This window comes from Taudactylus pleione, unplaced genomic scaffold (assembly GCF_031769625.1).
Source record: "Taudactylus pleione unplaced genomic scaffold, aTauple2 ptg000659l, whole genome shotgun sequence".
Taxonomy (NCBI): domain Eukaryota; kingdom Metazoa; phylum Chordata; class Amphibia; order Anura; family Myobatrachidae; genus Taudactylus; species Taudactylus pleione.
The window spans coordinates 2981280-2995897 of NW_028285061.1; the positions used below are offsets into that span (position 1 = coordinate 2981280).

The following is a 14618-nucleotide window of genomic DNA, read 5'->3' on the forward strand; positions in this document are numbered from 1 at the left end:
CAAATAACATGATTGCCTATAAGACCTTTCACACTTCTATAATAGGCTGGTATCTTCATTTAAAGTTTGGGACCAGATCAGCACTGTAAATTTAATTTAAACTCCTGTAATTTAAACTCCTTATATGGTAACCTAATATGCATCTCATTTTTTTTTTATTGCCTTCCCATGAAGCATTGTGTCAACTGCAATACTCCATATAATGTTGCATAGATAGCACAACACAGCTGTCATGTATGATCCAGTGCAAACCTCTCCTACCCTATGGAAGCCCTGTCCTTTAAAAGGATTGCCAGTGATTATGTAGTGACCGCATTTCTCTCCATGAATACTGCTTCTGCACTTCCCTTTGATGTGCTCAGTCTTTACCATAAGACAGTGGGAACTGCATTAATGGATATTAAATGTCATCCATGTTTTATTGCTTGTTTTGACTCTAGAATCTTTCTGTCTGCTAATAGGGCTCTGCATTAGTGTCTGTGGCATTCTTCTCATGTGTTTACAGGAGCACAATGTAAGCAAGGTATTTAGCTGGATGGACACATTGTGCCTTATAATTCATGCCTTACCTTACATGGTTTATACTCCCCTATATCCGCACAAGCCAGAAGCAAAGTGAGAACAGAACTATTGCAAATTTATATTTTCTTATGAATGATGGTCGAAGGTTCACCACTACAGCTCATGTCTTGTAGTAAGAGCAGCGTTTGTAGGCCATCTGATAATTGGAAGTTATTGACTATCTGACCAAACAGTAGAACAATTAGCTCCCAGGCATCATAAGCAAATGGAGAATCTGTAGAGGCAGAGTTGAAAGTCAAGTGATTGTGTCTTTGTGTGATCCCCATGCTGTAACATCCAGGTTAACCTCTGCTGTTGCGGAACACAAGCGTGCAGTGAGACCAGTGCGCAAGGTCCAGGCCTCGGGGAACCCGTTGCGAATGCTCGCAGCTCGAGATGATATACTGCAGGAGTACACAGAGACCAGACTGAATGTGGCATTCATGGAGTCCAAAAGAATGAAAGTGGAAAAAAGTATGTATATGATGCTGAATGTGAGTCTGACTACTGCGATTTGGCGGTTCAAGGTTAAATATTTAAAAGGGGGATACAGCTCCTCTGCAGGGATTACCACAATTTTTGAGATACATCTTTTAAAACATTGTGTTCTCATGTCATCTCCCTTGAGAACATTCAGTCTCTGTGATGATGGTAGCTGTTTGGGTAAGCACAGTGCCTACCCAGTAAGGTGTTGCTGTTGTACTGCCCTATCCCACTCCAAACATCCAAATAGAAGGATCATTAAACACTAAGGGCCATATTCAATTTGAAGCGAAAAGTCCGAGGTCGGACTTTTTGCCATCATCGAAGGTTTTTCCTGGGATAAAGCATCGGGCGCGTGCCCGCTTATCCCAGTATTCAATTAGGATCCAGCGAAAACGGGACCCGGCAGAAAGGTGAGTATCAAAGTCCTGGGAATTTTCGGGAAATCATCCTGCCATCCCCCTAAAGATGATCTAACATAGGGGATCACTATGGGTATCCCGATTTGACCTGCTGAAGGTGGTGGGGATTTTAAAATAGCCGCGGCAGGTGCATAAATGCACCGCTGAAGAATAGCATTTCTGTTTGTTTTGTTTTTTTAAATAACTATGCCCATCAAATTTGGGGCACATGAAAATGAGTGCAAGCATATTTTGAAGTCCCTAAAGTTTATTTTTTAAAAATGCACCATCCGCAACCACCTGCAATGAAGAAAACACCTGCTGCATACTTGGGGCCCCGTCTGAGTCTATTTAGCTAGTTTTTAATTGTGTCCCCCAACATTTTTATTTTTTTTTGCCCCCAAAATGAAAGTACATTTTTTGGGGTGTCCTAAGGAATTTTTTTATTTTTTTTTTACACATTAAATTAAGGGGACATTCTAAAGGCTGCAGGCTATTGTTTTAAGCCTGCACCCTAAACCCCAATTTTGCACTTTTTTTCGCCATGTATTACATGGTGAAAACTTATCCCAGTTTTTTAACATAGACTTTTTGGACCTGTGAAAAGTCTTTGTAATTGAATATGGGGATAAGTGAAACAGGTGAAAATTACGTCATTTTCGCAACCAATACCCCCTATAAGGCTAGTTTCACACACAATGGTTTTGTCCGGACTGCAAAAAAAGTCCGGCTTTTTTCCTGTGAATCAGTCCCTTTCACAAGCAATGGTTTTGTGCCGTGGGTGATGTTTTTGCCGTGTTTGAATCCCTCTTCAATCTGTAAAACTGAAAATCGTGGACGGCAGCTGTCCTAGTCATTGGTTATCACGGCTGTAACACGGCGACTGTGCCGTGTTTGTGCAGTGTGAAAGCCCTAATGTATTTGAAACTACTACTGAAATTAAACAACCGAAAGTCTTTTTTTTGCCGGACGGAAAAATCCGTTGTGTGAAAAATTAGCTGGTTCTGCGAATCGGGAGGAGGAAAGGTTTGTGGTCACACTGGTGTATTTACCAGTGTTCAGAAACTATGGGTTTTTATCACAAAAATTGCTACTTAGAAAATGCCCTTACAGTGAGTGCTGTCTTTAGAGAGACCCCTTCATCCGAAGAACTACTGGTAACTTTTTTAATTTTGTTTACAAAAGAAAAAAAACATGCTGAAAAAAATAAATATAAACTGAATTATCCTTCATCCTAAAGTGAGAGTTTTGGAAGTGGAGATGTTGCTCATAGCAACCAATCAGAAACCAGCTACTATCTTCTAGAAGGTGCTAGTTAAATGTTAAGTAGAATCTGATTGGTTTTCTATGGGCTACATCTCCACTTATAAAAACTCTCACCTTTAGTAAATTTACCTCTGACAGTGCATTTCCCATGTAATGCTGGCAGCATGCCAATATACCACAGCTGATATGAAACACTTTGATGCAACGTATAATCCGAGCAGTTAGCACAATGTCTGATAGAGCAACCAAAATCTGTGGGATCATTATCAATGTTAGTCATTAGGTCTGAAGGCGACATTGGTCTGTGTGGTCATCCTCTAACTGCACTACCAGGCTCCAGTGGTGCCAGTGTGGCAGGGCGTTGTCTGGATTGGACTATGGAACTTATTCAGGGTCGGTCGCAAGCGCCGATGCGCTCGTAACCGACTCGATGGTTTGGCCTGCGCACGCGCAGCGACTGCACTGCGCACGCGCAAACCCCGGAGCGACAGAGAAACTCTGTCGCTCTTGAGCTCGCTACCAAAGGGGCGGCTGTCGATGTTGATCGACAGCTTGCCCCGTTTGGTAGGCGGGTCGGGGGGTGGTTTCCAAAATGGAGGCGTTCCTTTACGAACGCCTACCGTTTTGTGGGCGGCCGCACTGACATCATCAGTGATGTCATTGGGGAGCTTCCTGCTCCGTCAGAGCAGAAAGCTCCCTGGGGCTTACGAGTGCCCAGACCCAACCTTAGGGTCTGATCGTAAGCCCCGATGGTTCACGATGGTGATCACCATCGCGACCATCAACCTGGTCGGTCATTAAGCTGTGGGTGGTAACCCACAGCTTAACGATCGACAAGGAGGCGGCCGTTCAGGATGCAAGCGGCCGCCCTGATTCAGTGTGACCGCTTGCAACTATTGACCGCCTCTGAATGAGGTCCTATGTCCCTGACACTGTCATACTGCTTATGTCCAGGCAGCATAAGTCTATTGTACAAGTGACAGCAGCTGGTGAACTGTGGAAGATAATAGATATTTTTCTTTAGTACTAGAAACATGCTATATAGGAAACAGTGCTTTTTAAATGTAATGTTTACTTAATGGTTTAAAAAAAAGAAAACCCCTGTTAAACGTCCCTCCTTTCTTTTTTTTTTTAGTGTCAAAAAATTCTAATTTTTCTGAAGTGGCCCTGGCTGGATTGGCGAGTAAGGAAAACTTCAGCAGCGTCAGTCTGCGCAGTGTCAACCTCACAGAACAACACTCCAACAATAGTGCAGTGCCATATAAGAAGCTTATGTTAATACAGATTAAAGGTGTGTCGTCATCAAACTGTTGCTCTATTTGTTATAGTATATAAAAAAAAAAATATAGCCTTTAAAAATGTTATTACTTTATGCTGGCCTCACATAGCTATGCACTTGCTTAGAAGGGATCACATTGCATATCCTGTTTAGGGGTCGAACTGGGTTTAAGAAACCCCATAGGCTTTGACCTGTAGTTGACCGCACACATCCCAATCCAATTGTTGGCTTTCCTGATTTTCAGTGATTAGGTAGATTTGTATTATTACAGCTGATTCAGGTCATATTTTGTCACAAAGGATCTGAACTTGTTGGTGGTAGTGTATTATTGTGGTAGGACTTTATCTAGTTTCTGTTATGGTCCTATAAGTCCTCGTACAAAGCTGATCATTGTTTGCGTTCTCTTTCCTAGAATACCTTTACGTCTACCCAGAAAAATGTCCCTTTAAGAGTTAAAGTTCTCAGATGATTTATCCATGATAAAATACAACCTCAATTTATGGTTGCCTGTTTCAACCTTAGCCAAAATGACACAATAAAAAGACTGAACTCTGCACACCAAAGAACAGTTCATTTTATTTGGCTGTATGAAAAGAGCAGGATTGGCTCCTATGAGTAAAGTTTATTCTCTGCTATATCATAATTTTCTGTTAATTATACAAATAACTGTTTTGATCAGGTCGCAGGCATGTCCAGTCGAGGTTGGTAGAGCCTCGAGCTTCCTCCTTAAACAGTGGTGACTGCTTCCTGTTGATCTCACCACACTTCTGTTTCCTTTGGGTTGGAGAGTTTGCCAACGTCATTGAGAAAGCAAAGGTCAGTGTCCTGACATGTTGACATCTTGTCACTCTCTTGCTGGGGCTGAGTGATGTGACTTGTTCTGGCATCGGTATTAATAACTAGGGATGCATTGTCATCTAAAATGCCATATAAGGCATGGGAGAGACTGATTTATATCCTCCACTTGAAATATCTGTCCCTGAACAGCAAGCAGACACTTTAAAGCATATATGGCCAGGAAGTGCTGAAGGAAGGAAGCATACTGTACAGTGGTTACACGCCTTTAGCTCTTATTAGGGAAATGCGTCTCTCTCTACAGCTATGTATGAGAGTATTTCACATAATATTTCAGACACGTAAACGATGAGCTCTCGGTGTAATTTGGTTTCATCCAGAAAACCTGTTCTGGAAACCTTCTCTCCTCCCTCCCTTATCCTGTGGATTTATTGTAGAAAGGCTGTAAAGTAGACATCTGTAGTACCTGTTTGACCTGCCACATGCTTATTTAGGAAAGGAAGGAAATTTTATTCATTAGGCGTTACACCGATGCAAACACAGGGAGAATATACAAACTCCACACACAAAAGGCCCTGGTTAAAATCCATGCGTCACTGTGCCCCCCCACATTTCTTGTTGAAAGAGCTTTTGTAAATGTAATTGTACAACTCACTTGAACATCATAAGTTCTTCTTCCTCACCAAAACACACACGTGAGCGCTAATAAGGACCGTATGACTGTGCGAGCCATGTGATGACAGATTAGTTTATAAAATAATTAAAGGTAATTCTATCTGTGGGCAGAGAATGTATTTTTGTTTTTCAAGCCATGTGGCTTAAATGTAGTGTTTTTTGTTTTTTTTTAGGCTTCTGAATTGGCCACGATAATTCAGACAAAGAGGGAGATTGGCTGCAGAGCATCGTATGTGCAGACTATTGAGGAGGGGATAAATACTCATACCCATGCTGCTCGGGACTTCTGGAAACTTTTAAGCGGTCAGACAGAGTATCAAGGTAAATGTTCTGTAAGATTTAGGGTCAAATTACTAGAAAAAAAAAAACTTCAAGTAAAAAAAACAAAACAATGATCACGTTATGTTTTGTGCTTTTGTAACGGCAGATGCTGGAACTCCAGAGGAAGATGAGCGCTATGAAAATGCAATCATCGAAACAAACTGTATCTACCACTTAGTGGATGATAAACTGGTCCCTGTTGATGAATTCTGGGGTAAAGTTCCCAGGTGTTCGCTTCTACAGTCTAAGGAGGTTAGTGGTTACAGTGCTTATTTCTACTTCAGGGTCCATAGGGGTCCACAGGGTGACCTTGGGGTATAGCTGGATCCTGGATCCTCGGGCACCACGGAGTTAAAGCTTTTAGCTGCTCCCAGGATGCACTTGGGTCCAACCTCCCCTATACCCCGCCCCCGAGCCACAGGCACCTCAGTTTGAGATGGTGCCCGGCCGGAGTCGGGTCACCCTGCGGGGGGGGCTGCAGGAGCAGCCCCCTAAAGCTTTTTATTTAACTAGTTTAAATTTATTTTTACATTAGTTTTGTTCTTCAGAGCGGCAGCGCTGGGCTGTCTGTACAGACGCCCACGCTGCCGCTCCTTCTCCCTGCTGGCGCCGCGACGCCAGCACTGAACTGGGGATCGCGGCGGAGGAAGCCAGAGTCTGTACTAGCCGGACTCTGGTTTCCCCCGGGACTGCTGCCGGAAGACGCCGGGGAGCTTAAGGTAAGCCGCGCACCGCTGATTAGCGCCGGTGCGCGGGTTATGCCTTTTTATATGCAGTCCCATGCCCCCGGTCTAGGGGACAGACCGGGGGCGCTAGCGGTGGCGGCGGGCCCCCCTCCATCGGAGGCATACCCCGCCAGACCACTAGACCACCAGGGTAAATTAAGCGGCAAGCGGGATGCCGCAACCTTGGGGGTTAAATATGCTAGCCAGGGGAGGAAGCCTTCCCTGTCGGCGGCTCCTCCCCTCAGCTCAGCGCGCCTTTCAGCTCGGAGTCTGGCGTCGCTGAGCTGCAGATTACTCGGGCCACTCCTCCTCTGAGGTCTCCAGCGGCCATTTTCTTACTGGCAGCGCAGATCTTCAGGGAGCACACGGACCGGTCCCCCTGTGTACCTCTCCCCCGACAAGGACAGCGTACACAGCACTATAGCCCTCCCAGACACTGAATCTGGGAGGTTGATCGTAGTGGAAAGGTGCAGTGAGTATATCTTCCTGCATGGTATGTGACTTTTGCTAGTGCTGCCTGTCTGTGCTTATTTCTACTTCAGGGTCCATAGGGGGTCCACAGGGTTGACCTTGGGTTATAGCTGGAACAGGATCCATGGGCACCACACAGTTAAGCTTTTAGCTCCCAGGATGCACTTGGGTCCTCCTCTATACCCCGCCCCCGAGCCACAGGCACCTCAGTGTAAGCTGGTGCCCGGCCGGAGTCGGTCACCGTGCAGGGGGGCTGCAGGAGCAGCCCCCAGAAGCTTTTTTATTTATTTATTTTAGTTTCTTTTACTACAGACGGCAGCGAAGGGCTGTCTGTACAGATGCCCACGCTGCCGCTCTGATCCCCGACTGGCGCCGCGACGCCAGTACTGATCTGGGGATCGCGGCGGGAGGGCAGAGTCCGTACTAGCCGGACTCTGTCTACCTCCCAGGACTGCTGCCGGAGTTGCCGGGGATGCAGGTGAGCTGCGCGTCGCTGGCTAGCGGCGGCGCGCGGAATGCCTTAAATGCAGTCCTTTAGCCTCCGGTCCTGGGGACAGACCGGAGGCTGCTGGCAGTGGCGGCGGGCCCCCCCCATAACCCGTGGGACCACTAGACCACCAGGGATAAAGGGGCAAGCGGGAAGCCAGCATCCCTGGGGTTATGGCCAGCCTTCCCTGTCAGCGGCTCCTCCCCTCAGCTCAGCGCGCCTTTCAGCGCGCAGTCTGGCGTCGCTGAGCTGCAGACTCTTCGGCCACTCCTCCTCTGAGGTCTCCAGCGGCCATTTTCTCACAGTGGCAGCGCAGATCTCTCGGGGAGCATGCGGACCGGTCCCCCTGTGTACCTCTCCCCTGATTAAGGACAGCGTACACAGCACTATAGCCCTCCCAGACACTGAATCTGGGCAGGTTGATTGTAGTGTAAAGGTGCAGTGAGTATAACTTCCTGCATGGTATGTGACTTTTGCTAGTGCTGCCTGTCTGTGCTTATTTTCCGCTTACTGTTAGCTTATACCTATCCCTTTACTTCTCCTACAAGCCCTACAGGTGTGTGGGGGAGGGGCGTTTCTACTGACCTCACTTATATAGATCACGTATTTGTGAGGTCCGTCACATACAGTTGTGTGCTACTCAGTGCCATATTGTGGGCTGTTGTTCAGCACACCGGTGAGTGCGTTTTACTTCTACCCTGGTGCCAGATATATAATATATTCTGTCATGTCAGACGAGGAGGTTGAGCGCTCAGTGGCTCCGATGTTGGCCTCCTGCGGACGCTGTTCTGCAGGAGTGGATAGGGAGGATTTGTCACAGGAGGGTCTGTGTAGTCGGTGCCAGGTGGCTCCTGGCCCATCCAGACCTTCTCTGACGCAGGAACCACCGTGGGCGATGTTTTCTCAAGTGTTGGTGTGTATTGCGGACCGTCTATCGGTCCCGACTGCTCTCCCTACTAGGGCGTTACCCCAGCCGACCATCCCCCATTCCCCGGGTGTCCCGCAGTTATTGCGGAGTCCTCCTGGGTCTCAGTCGGTGGGTCCCTATGCGGGGTTGCCTATGTATATACAGGCTTCCCCTGTGCCGCAGCAGCCTGTGGTACCTTTTCAGGCCCCTATGGTGACTCCTCCACCCTGGGTGGATGTGCTCTCCAACTCAGTACAAAATTTGGCGGCCGCTTCCTCGGTTTTTCAGTCAATGTTGCAGACTGACATGCCTTCTAGGGTTTCAAAACGCTCACTCATGGCACGGGCTGCTCAGGTATCGGACTCAGAGGGTTCCTCAGATGATGGGGAGGTCCCTGATGACACTGACTCGGACGCCTCGGTCCAGGAAATGGATACCAAGTCGTCCATTAATGTGCGAGCACTGGTTAGGGCGGTGCGAGCTATTCTTCTTATAGAGGATGAGGCACCGGTTCCTAAGTCGAAGTTTCCTAGTTTCAAAAAAACTAGGGTGGCTTCTGCGGTGTTTCCCCTGTCGGATCAGTTGACGGATCATATGGCGGTAGCTTGGCAGGCGCCCAGTAAGAGATTCCTTCCTCAGAAGCGGTTGGCTTCTAATTATCCCTTCCCTGAGGCACATTGTAAAAAATGGGAAACTCCACCGGCGGTGGATTCCCATGTCACCCGTTTAACTCGGGGCGCTACTTTACCATTACCGTCGATATCCTCGCTGAAGGATCCCACGGACAGGAAAGTTGAGACTTGTTTAAAGTCAATTTACTCCCTCTCCGGGGCGGTGGCCCGACCGTCCATGGCCATCTCCTGGGTGGCCAAGGCCATTGAGGGGTGGGCCAATGCATTGGAAGATACCTTCTCGGATGACGCTCCGGATGTCCAGCGGGCGTTGTTGGGACAGATGAGGGACGCTGCTTCTTACGTTGGAGAAGCTTCTTTAGATGCTAGTCTGCTGACTTCGCGGGTATCGGCTGCAACGGTGTCTGCCCGCCGATCCTTATGGTTGCGGTCCTGGAGAGCGGACTCTGATTCAAAGAAGGGCCTGGAGGCCTTACCTTTCAATGGGGAATTACTATTTGGTCCGGACTTGGACACAATTGTGGATACCCTGGCTAAATCCAAGTCAGCCTTCCTCCCTTCGGCGGCACTGCCTGCTAAGGTTCGGAGTTCGGCTTTTCGTTCCTTTCGGGTTCAGGGGAAGGCGAAAGGTCAGTCCTTCCCGAGACAATCTGCGAGTAAGACTGCCTCTAAGCCCAAGAAGCAAGCCTGGAGTGCACGGCGCCCTTCTTCCAAGCAGGAAGATAAACCTGCGGCCTGATGGGACGGGCCTCCCTCTGGGGGACCCCAGAGTGGGAGGCCGACTTCTTCTATTTGCCCAGTGCTGGCACAATACCACCACGGATGCCTGGGTTCGAGAAGTGGTCTCCCAGGGGTACGCCCTGTCTTTTCGGTACAGACCACCCCACCAGTTTTTCTGCATGAGTCCTTCTCAGGACAAGACCAAGGCGTTACGGATTCAGGAGGCTATAGAGTCCTTGCTGAAAGCAGGGGTCATTGTTCCCGTTCCTCAATCTCAACGAGGGACGGGGTATTATTCGTCTCTGTTTCTGGTGCAGAAACCCAATGGTTCTCATCGCCCTATCCTCAACTTGAAGTCTCTGAACAAATTCCTCAGGGTTCCCAAGTTCAGGATGGAGACGTTACGTTCCATCATTCTGGCGATGGAACCGGGGGATTACATGGTGTCGCTGGATATCCAGGACGCCTACCTCCATGTTCCGATAGCACCTTCGCACCAGCGGTATCTGAGGTTCGCTATCCTTCAACACCACTATCAGTTTCGGGCGCTACCCTTTGGTCTCTCCACGGCGCCGAGGGTGTTCACGAAGATTATGGCGGTCATGGCCGCACATCTTCGGAACCAGAATGTACGGCTGCTGCCGTATCTGGACGACCTCCTGTTGCTGGCGAGCTCCCCAGAGGTACTGCTTCAACATCTCCACCTGACGATCGCTTGCCTGCAAGCACACGGGTGGTTGATAAATTGGAAAAAGTCCTCCCTGATTCCATCACAGCGGATGGTTCATTTGGGAGCCCTGCTGGATTTGCGTCAGCAAAGGATCTTCCTGACTCCGGAGAAGGTCGCCTCCCTACAGCTGCGGATACGCAGTTGCCTGAGCAGTTGCCGCCTGTCGGTCCATTCGGCTATGAGAGTTCTGGGGTCCATGGTGTCGACATTCGACATGGTGGAATTTGCCCAGTTCCATTCCCGGCCCCTGCAGGGGCTGATTCTATCAGAATGGAACGGGTTACCTCACCGGATCCGCTCTCAGGTGCTGGTGTTGTCTCCGGACGTTCAGCAATCTTTGGCTTGGTGGCTTCAGACAGCTCATCTGGTCGAGGGGCGCCCCTTTTGGATCCCGGACTGGGTCCTGCTCACGACGGATGCCAGTCTCCGGGGTTGGGGGGCAGTGACCGGCTCATTGTCTCTCCAGGGTCGTTGGTCTGCGGAAGAAACTCTTCTTCCCATCAACATCCTGGAACTGAGGGCTGTATACAGGGCCCTGCAGTCGTCCGGCCCCGCTCTTCACGGAAGGGCGGTACAGGTGCAGTCCGACAACGCCACCACGGTGGCGTAGATCAACCACCAAGGAGGAACTCGCAGTCGGGCAGCGATGTCGGAGGTGTCTCGCATCCTGACTTGGGCGGAGGGTCACATTCCAGCGATCTCGGCGGTCTTCATCCCTAGAGTCCTCAATTGGGAAGCGGACTTCCTCAGCCGTCACGACGTGCATCCCGGGGAATGGTCGCTTCACCCAGAGGTGTTTCAGCTACTCGTGGACAGGTGGGGACTGCCGGAGCTGGACTTGATGGCCTCCCGTCACAATCACAAGTTGCCCGTTTACGGGTCAAGGACAAGAGACGCAGGCGCAAGTCTGGTGGACGCGCTGTCGGTGCAATGGACGTTTCACCTGGCGTATCTGTTTCCTCCGATATCCCTACTTCCTCGGGTTCTGCGGAAATTCAAGCAGGACGGCGGCACACTAGTGCTGGTAGCTCCGGCGTGGCCCAGACGTCCTTGGTACTCCGATCTCAGGAGCCTCTCCATCGACGCTCCGTACCTTCTTCCTCAGCGTCGGGACCTGTTGTCTCAAGGGCCCTGTCTTTACCCGGATCTGGGTCGGCTGTCTTTGACGGCGTGGCTCTTGAGACAGCCGTCTTGAGGTCTCGGGGCTTCTCCAGTTCGGTTATTGGTACCATGCTCAGGGCACGCAAGCCTGCTTCAGCACGGATTTATCACAGGGTGTGGCACACTTACTTTCAGTGGTGTGAGTCCAGAAATTATGATCCTCAGGTGTTCCGAGTTTCTAGGGTCTTGGAATTTCTTCAATCAGGATTGGACCTCTGCTTACGCCTTGCATCTCTGAAGGTTCAGGTTTCCGCCTTGTCTGTGTGGTTTCAACGGCGGATTGCAATGCTGCCGGACGTTCACACCTTTTTCCAAGGTGTTCTCAGGATCCAGCCTCCCTTTGTGCCTCCTGTGGCTCCTTGGGACTTGGCGGTGGTTCTACGGGTCCTGCAGGGTCCTCCGTTTGAGCCTCTTGAGTCGGTGGAGCTCAAGTGGCTGACATTTAAGACCGTTTTTCTCCTGGCAATTGCTTCGGCCAGGAGGGTGTCTGAATTGGGGGCGCTTTCCTGTCGCCCTCCTTTCCTGATTTTTCACCAGGACAGAGCGGTGCTCCGCACTCGTCCTGAGTTTTTGCCCAAAGTGGTCTCGAAGTTCCACATTAATCAGGAACTTGTTGTGCCAGCTTTTCAGTCCCCTGATATTTCAGCTGGTGAGACTTCCTTAGATGTGGTCCGGGCGCTTAGAATCTATGTGGACCGGACGGCTTCGGTTAGGAAGTCTGATTCCTTGTTTATCCTCTTTGGTTTTCACAAGAGGGGTTGGCCTGCCAACAAACAAACGTTAGCCCGTTGGCTTCGTTCCGTTATTTGTGAGGCTTATGCACAGGAGGGTTTACCTGTGCCAGCCTCTGTTAAGGCTCATTCCACTCGTTCGGTGGGTCCCTCTTGGGCTGCTAGACGTGGCGCTTCTGCTGTTCAGCTGTGTAAGGCGGCCACTTGGTCTTCTATTCAAACGTTTTTGAGGTTCTATGCGTTTGACACCTTCGCCTCTCCGGATGCATCCTTTGGGCGCCGGGTGCTCCTTTCAGCACAGGAGCGTCCCCGCCCTTAGTTGAACTGCTTTGGGACATCCCCAAGGTCAACCCTGTGGACCCCCTATGGACCCTGAAGTAGAAAACAAGAGATATAGTAAGAACTTACCTTTGTTATCTCTGTTTCTACGAAGTCCATAGGGTCCACAGGGCGCCCGCCCTGACGCACCTGGCTTCAAATGGGCTGTGTGGCTGGTCACCGGTTTTCCGTCTCCCATTGCTGTGAGTATGGTTTCTTGTGTGTTCCAGTCTTCCTTCTCTCTGTTCCATATTCTCCGGCCTAGGCTGCTTACCAACTGAGGTGCCTGTGGCTCGGGGACGGGGTATAGAGGAGGACCCAAGTGCATCCTGGGAGCTAAAAGCTTAACTGTGTGGTGCCCATGGATCCTGTTCCAGCTATAACCCAAGGTCAACCCTATGGACCCTATGGACTTCGTAGAAACAGAGATAACAAAGGTAAGTTCTTACCATATCTCTTGTTTTCTACTTACTGTCAGCCTATACCTATCCCTTTCCTTCTCCTACAAGCCCTACAGGTGTGCGGGGGAAGGGCGTTTCTACTGACCTCTCTTATATAGATCACGTATTTGTGAGGTCCGTCACATACAGTTGTGTGCTACACTGTGCCATATTGTGGGCTGTTGTTCAGCACACTGGAGAGTGCGCACGTTTTCTTCCTAAGTCATGTCTGAGGAGGAGATTGAGCACTTCGGGGCTCCGGCATTATTCTCCTGCAGGCGCTGTTCTGCAGGAGTGGATAGGGAGGATTTGTCACAGGACGGCCTGTGCGGACGGTGCCAGGCGGTCCCTGGTACGTCTAAACCTCCCATGTCGCAGGAGCCACCATGGGCGATGTTTTCCCAGGTGCTGGTGTCCATCGCGGACCGTCTGTCGGTCCCGACTGCCGCCCCTACTAGGGCGTTGCCCCAGCCTGTCATCCCCCATTCCCCGGGTGTCCCACAATTATTGCAGACTCCCCCGGGGTCTCAGCCTGTTGGTCCCTATGCGGGGTTGCCAATGTATATTCAGTCCACCCCTGTGGCAGAGCCGGCTGTGGTGCCGTTTCAGGCTCCTGTGACAGCTCCTCCACCCTGGGTGGATGCGCTTTCCCACGCTGTCCAAGATTTGGCGGCAGCATCTTCGGCTTTTCAGTTGATGTTGCGCAGTGACGTGCCCTCCAGGGCGTCTAAACGCTCAGTCATGGCACAGGCTGCGCATCTTTCGGATTCTGAGGGGTCCTTGGATGATGGTGAGGTGCAGGATGACTCAGCCTCAGATGCCTCAGTCCAGGAGGTAGACACTAAGTCTTCCATCAATGTGCGGGCTCTGGTCCATTCTTCTGATTGAGGATGAGGCACCCGCTCCCAAGTCAAGGTATCCTAGTTTTAAAAAAGCTAAGGTTACTTCTACAGCGTTCCCCTTGTCTGATCAGTTGACTGATTACATGGCGGTGGCCTGGCAGACGCCCAGTAAGCGTTTCCTGCCACAGAAACGCTTGGCGTCCAATTATCCATTCCCGGAAGCACATTGTAAGAAATGGGAAACTCCGCCTGCAGTCGATTCCCATGTAACACGCCTCATCAGGAGTGCTACTTTGCCATTGCCGTCTATATCCTCGCTGAAGGATCCTACGGACAGGAAGGTTTCGGCGGCAGCAGTGTCTGCTCGTAGATCCTTGTGGTTGCGGTCTTGGAGAGCAGACGCGGATTCAAAGAAAGGCTTGGAGGCCTTACCTTTTAATGGGGAATTACTATTTGGTCCGGACCTGGACAAAATAGTAGATACCCTGGCAAAATCCAAGTCAGCCTTCCTCCCTTCAGCTACTACACCTGCTAAGGTCCGGAGCTCGGCGTTTCGTTCCTTTCGGGTTCAGGGCAAGGCAAAGGGTCAGTCCTTCAAGAGGCAGTCCGCACCCAAGACCGCCTCAAAGCCAAAGAAGCAAGCCTGGAGTGCTAGGCGCCCTTCTTCCAAGCC

General features: G+C 50.1%; 1 protein-coding gene across 1 annotated transcript in view; it reads left to right on the forward strand.

Annotated features, from left to right (window-relative positions):
* SVIL (supervillin) overlaps window positions 1–14618 on the forward strand; it is a 275366-nt gene that overhangs the window by 221589 nt on the left and 39159 nt on the right. Inside the window, exons 25-29 of the mRNA XM_088455534.1 lie at window positions 863–1035; window positions 3847–4002; window positions 4670–4806; window positions 5634–5781; window positions 5888–6033. Of these exons, the coding sequence (XP_088311660.1) occupies window positions 863–1035; window positions 3847–4002; window positions 4670–4806; window positions 5634–5781; window positions 5888–6033 (760 nt within the window). The remainder of the gene's footprint in view (window positions 1–862; window positions 1036–3846; window positions 4003–4669; window positions 4807–5633; window positions 5782–5887; window positions 6034–14618) is intronic.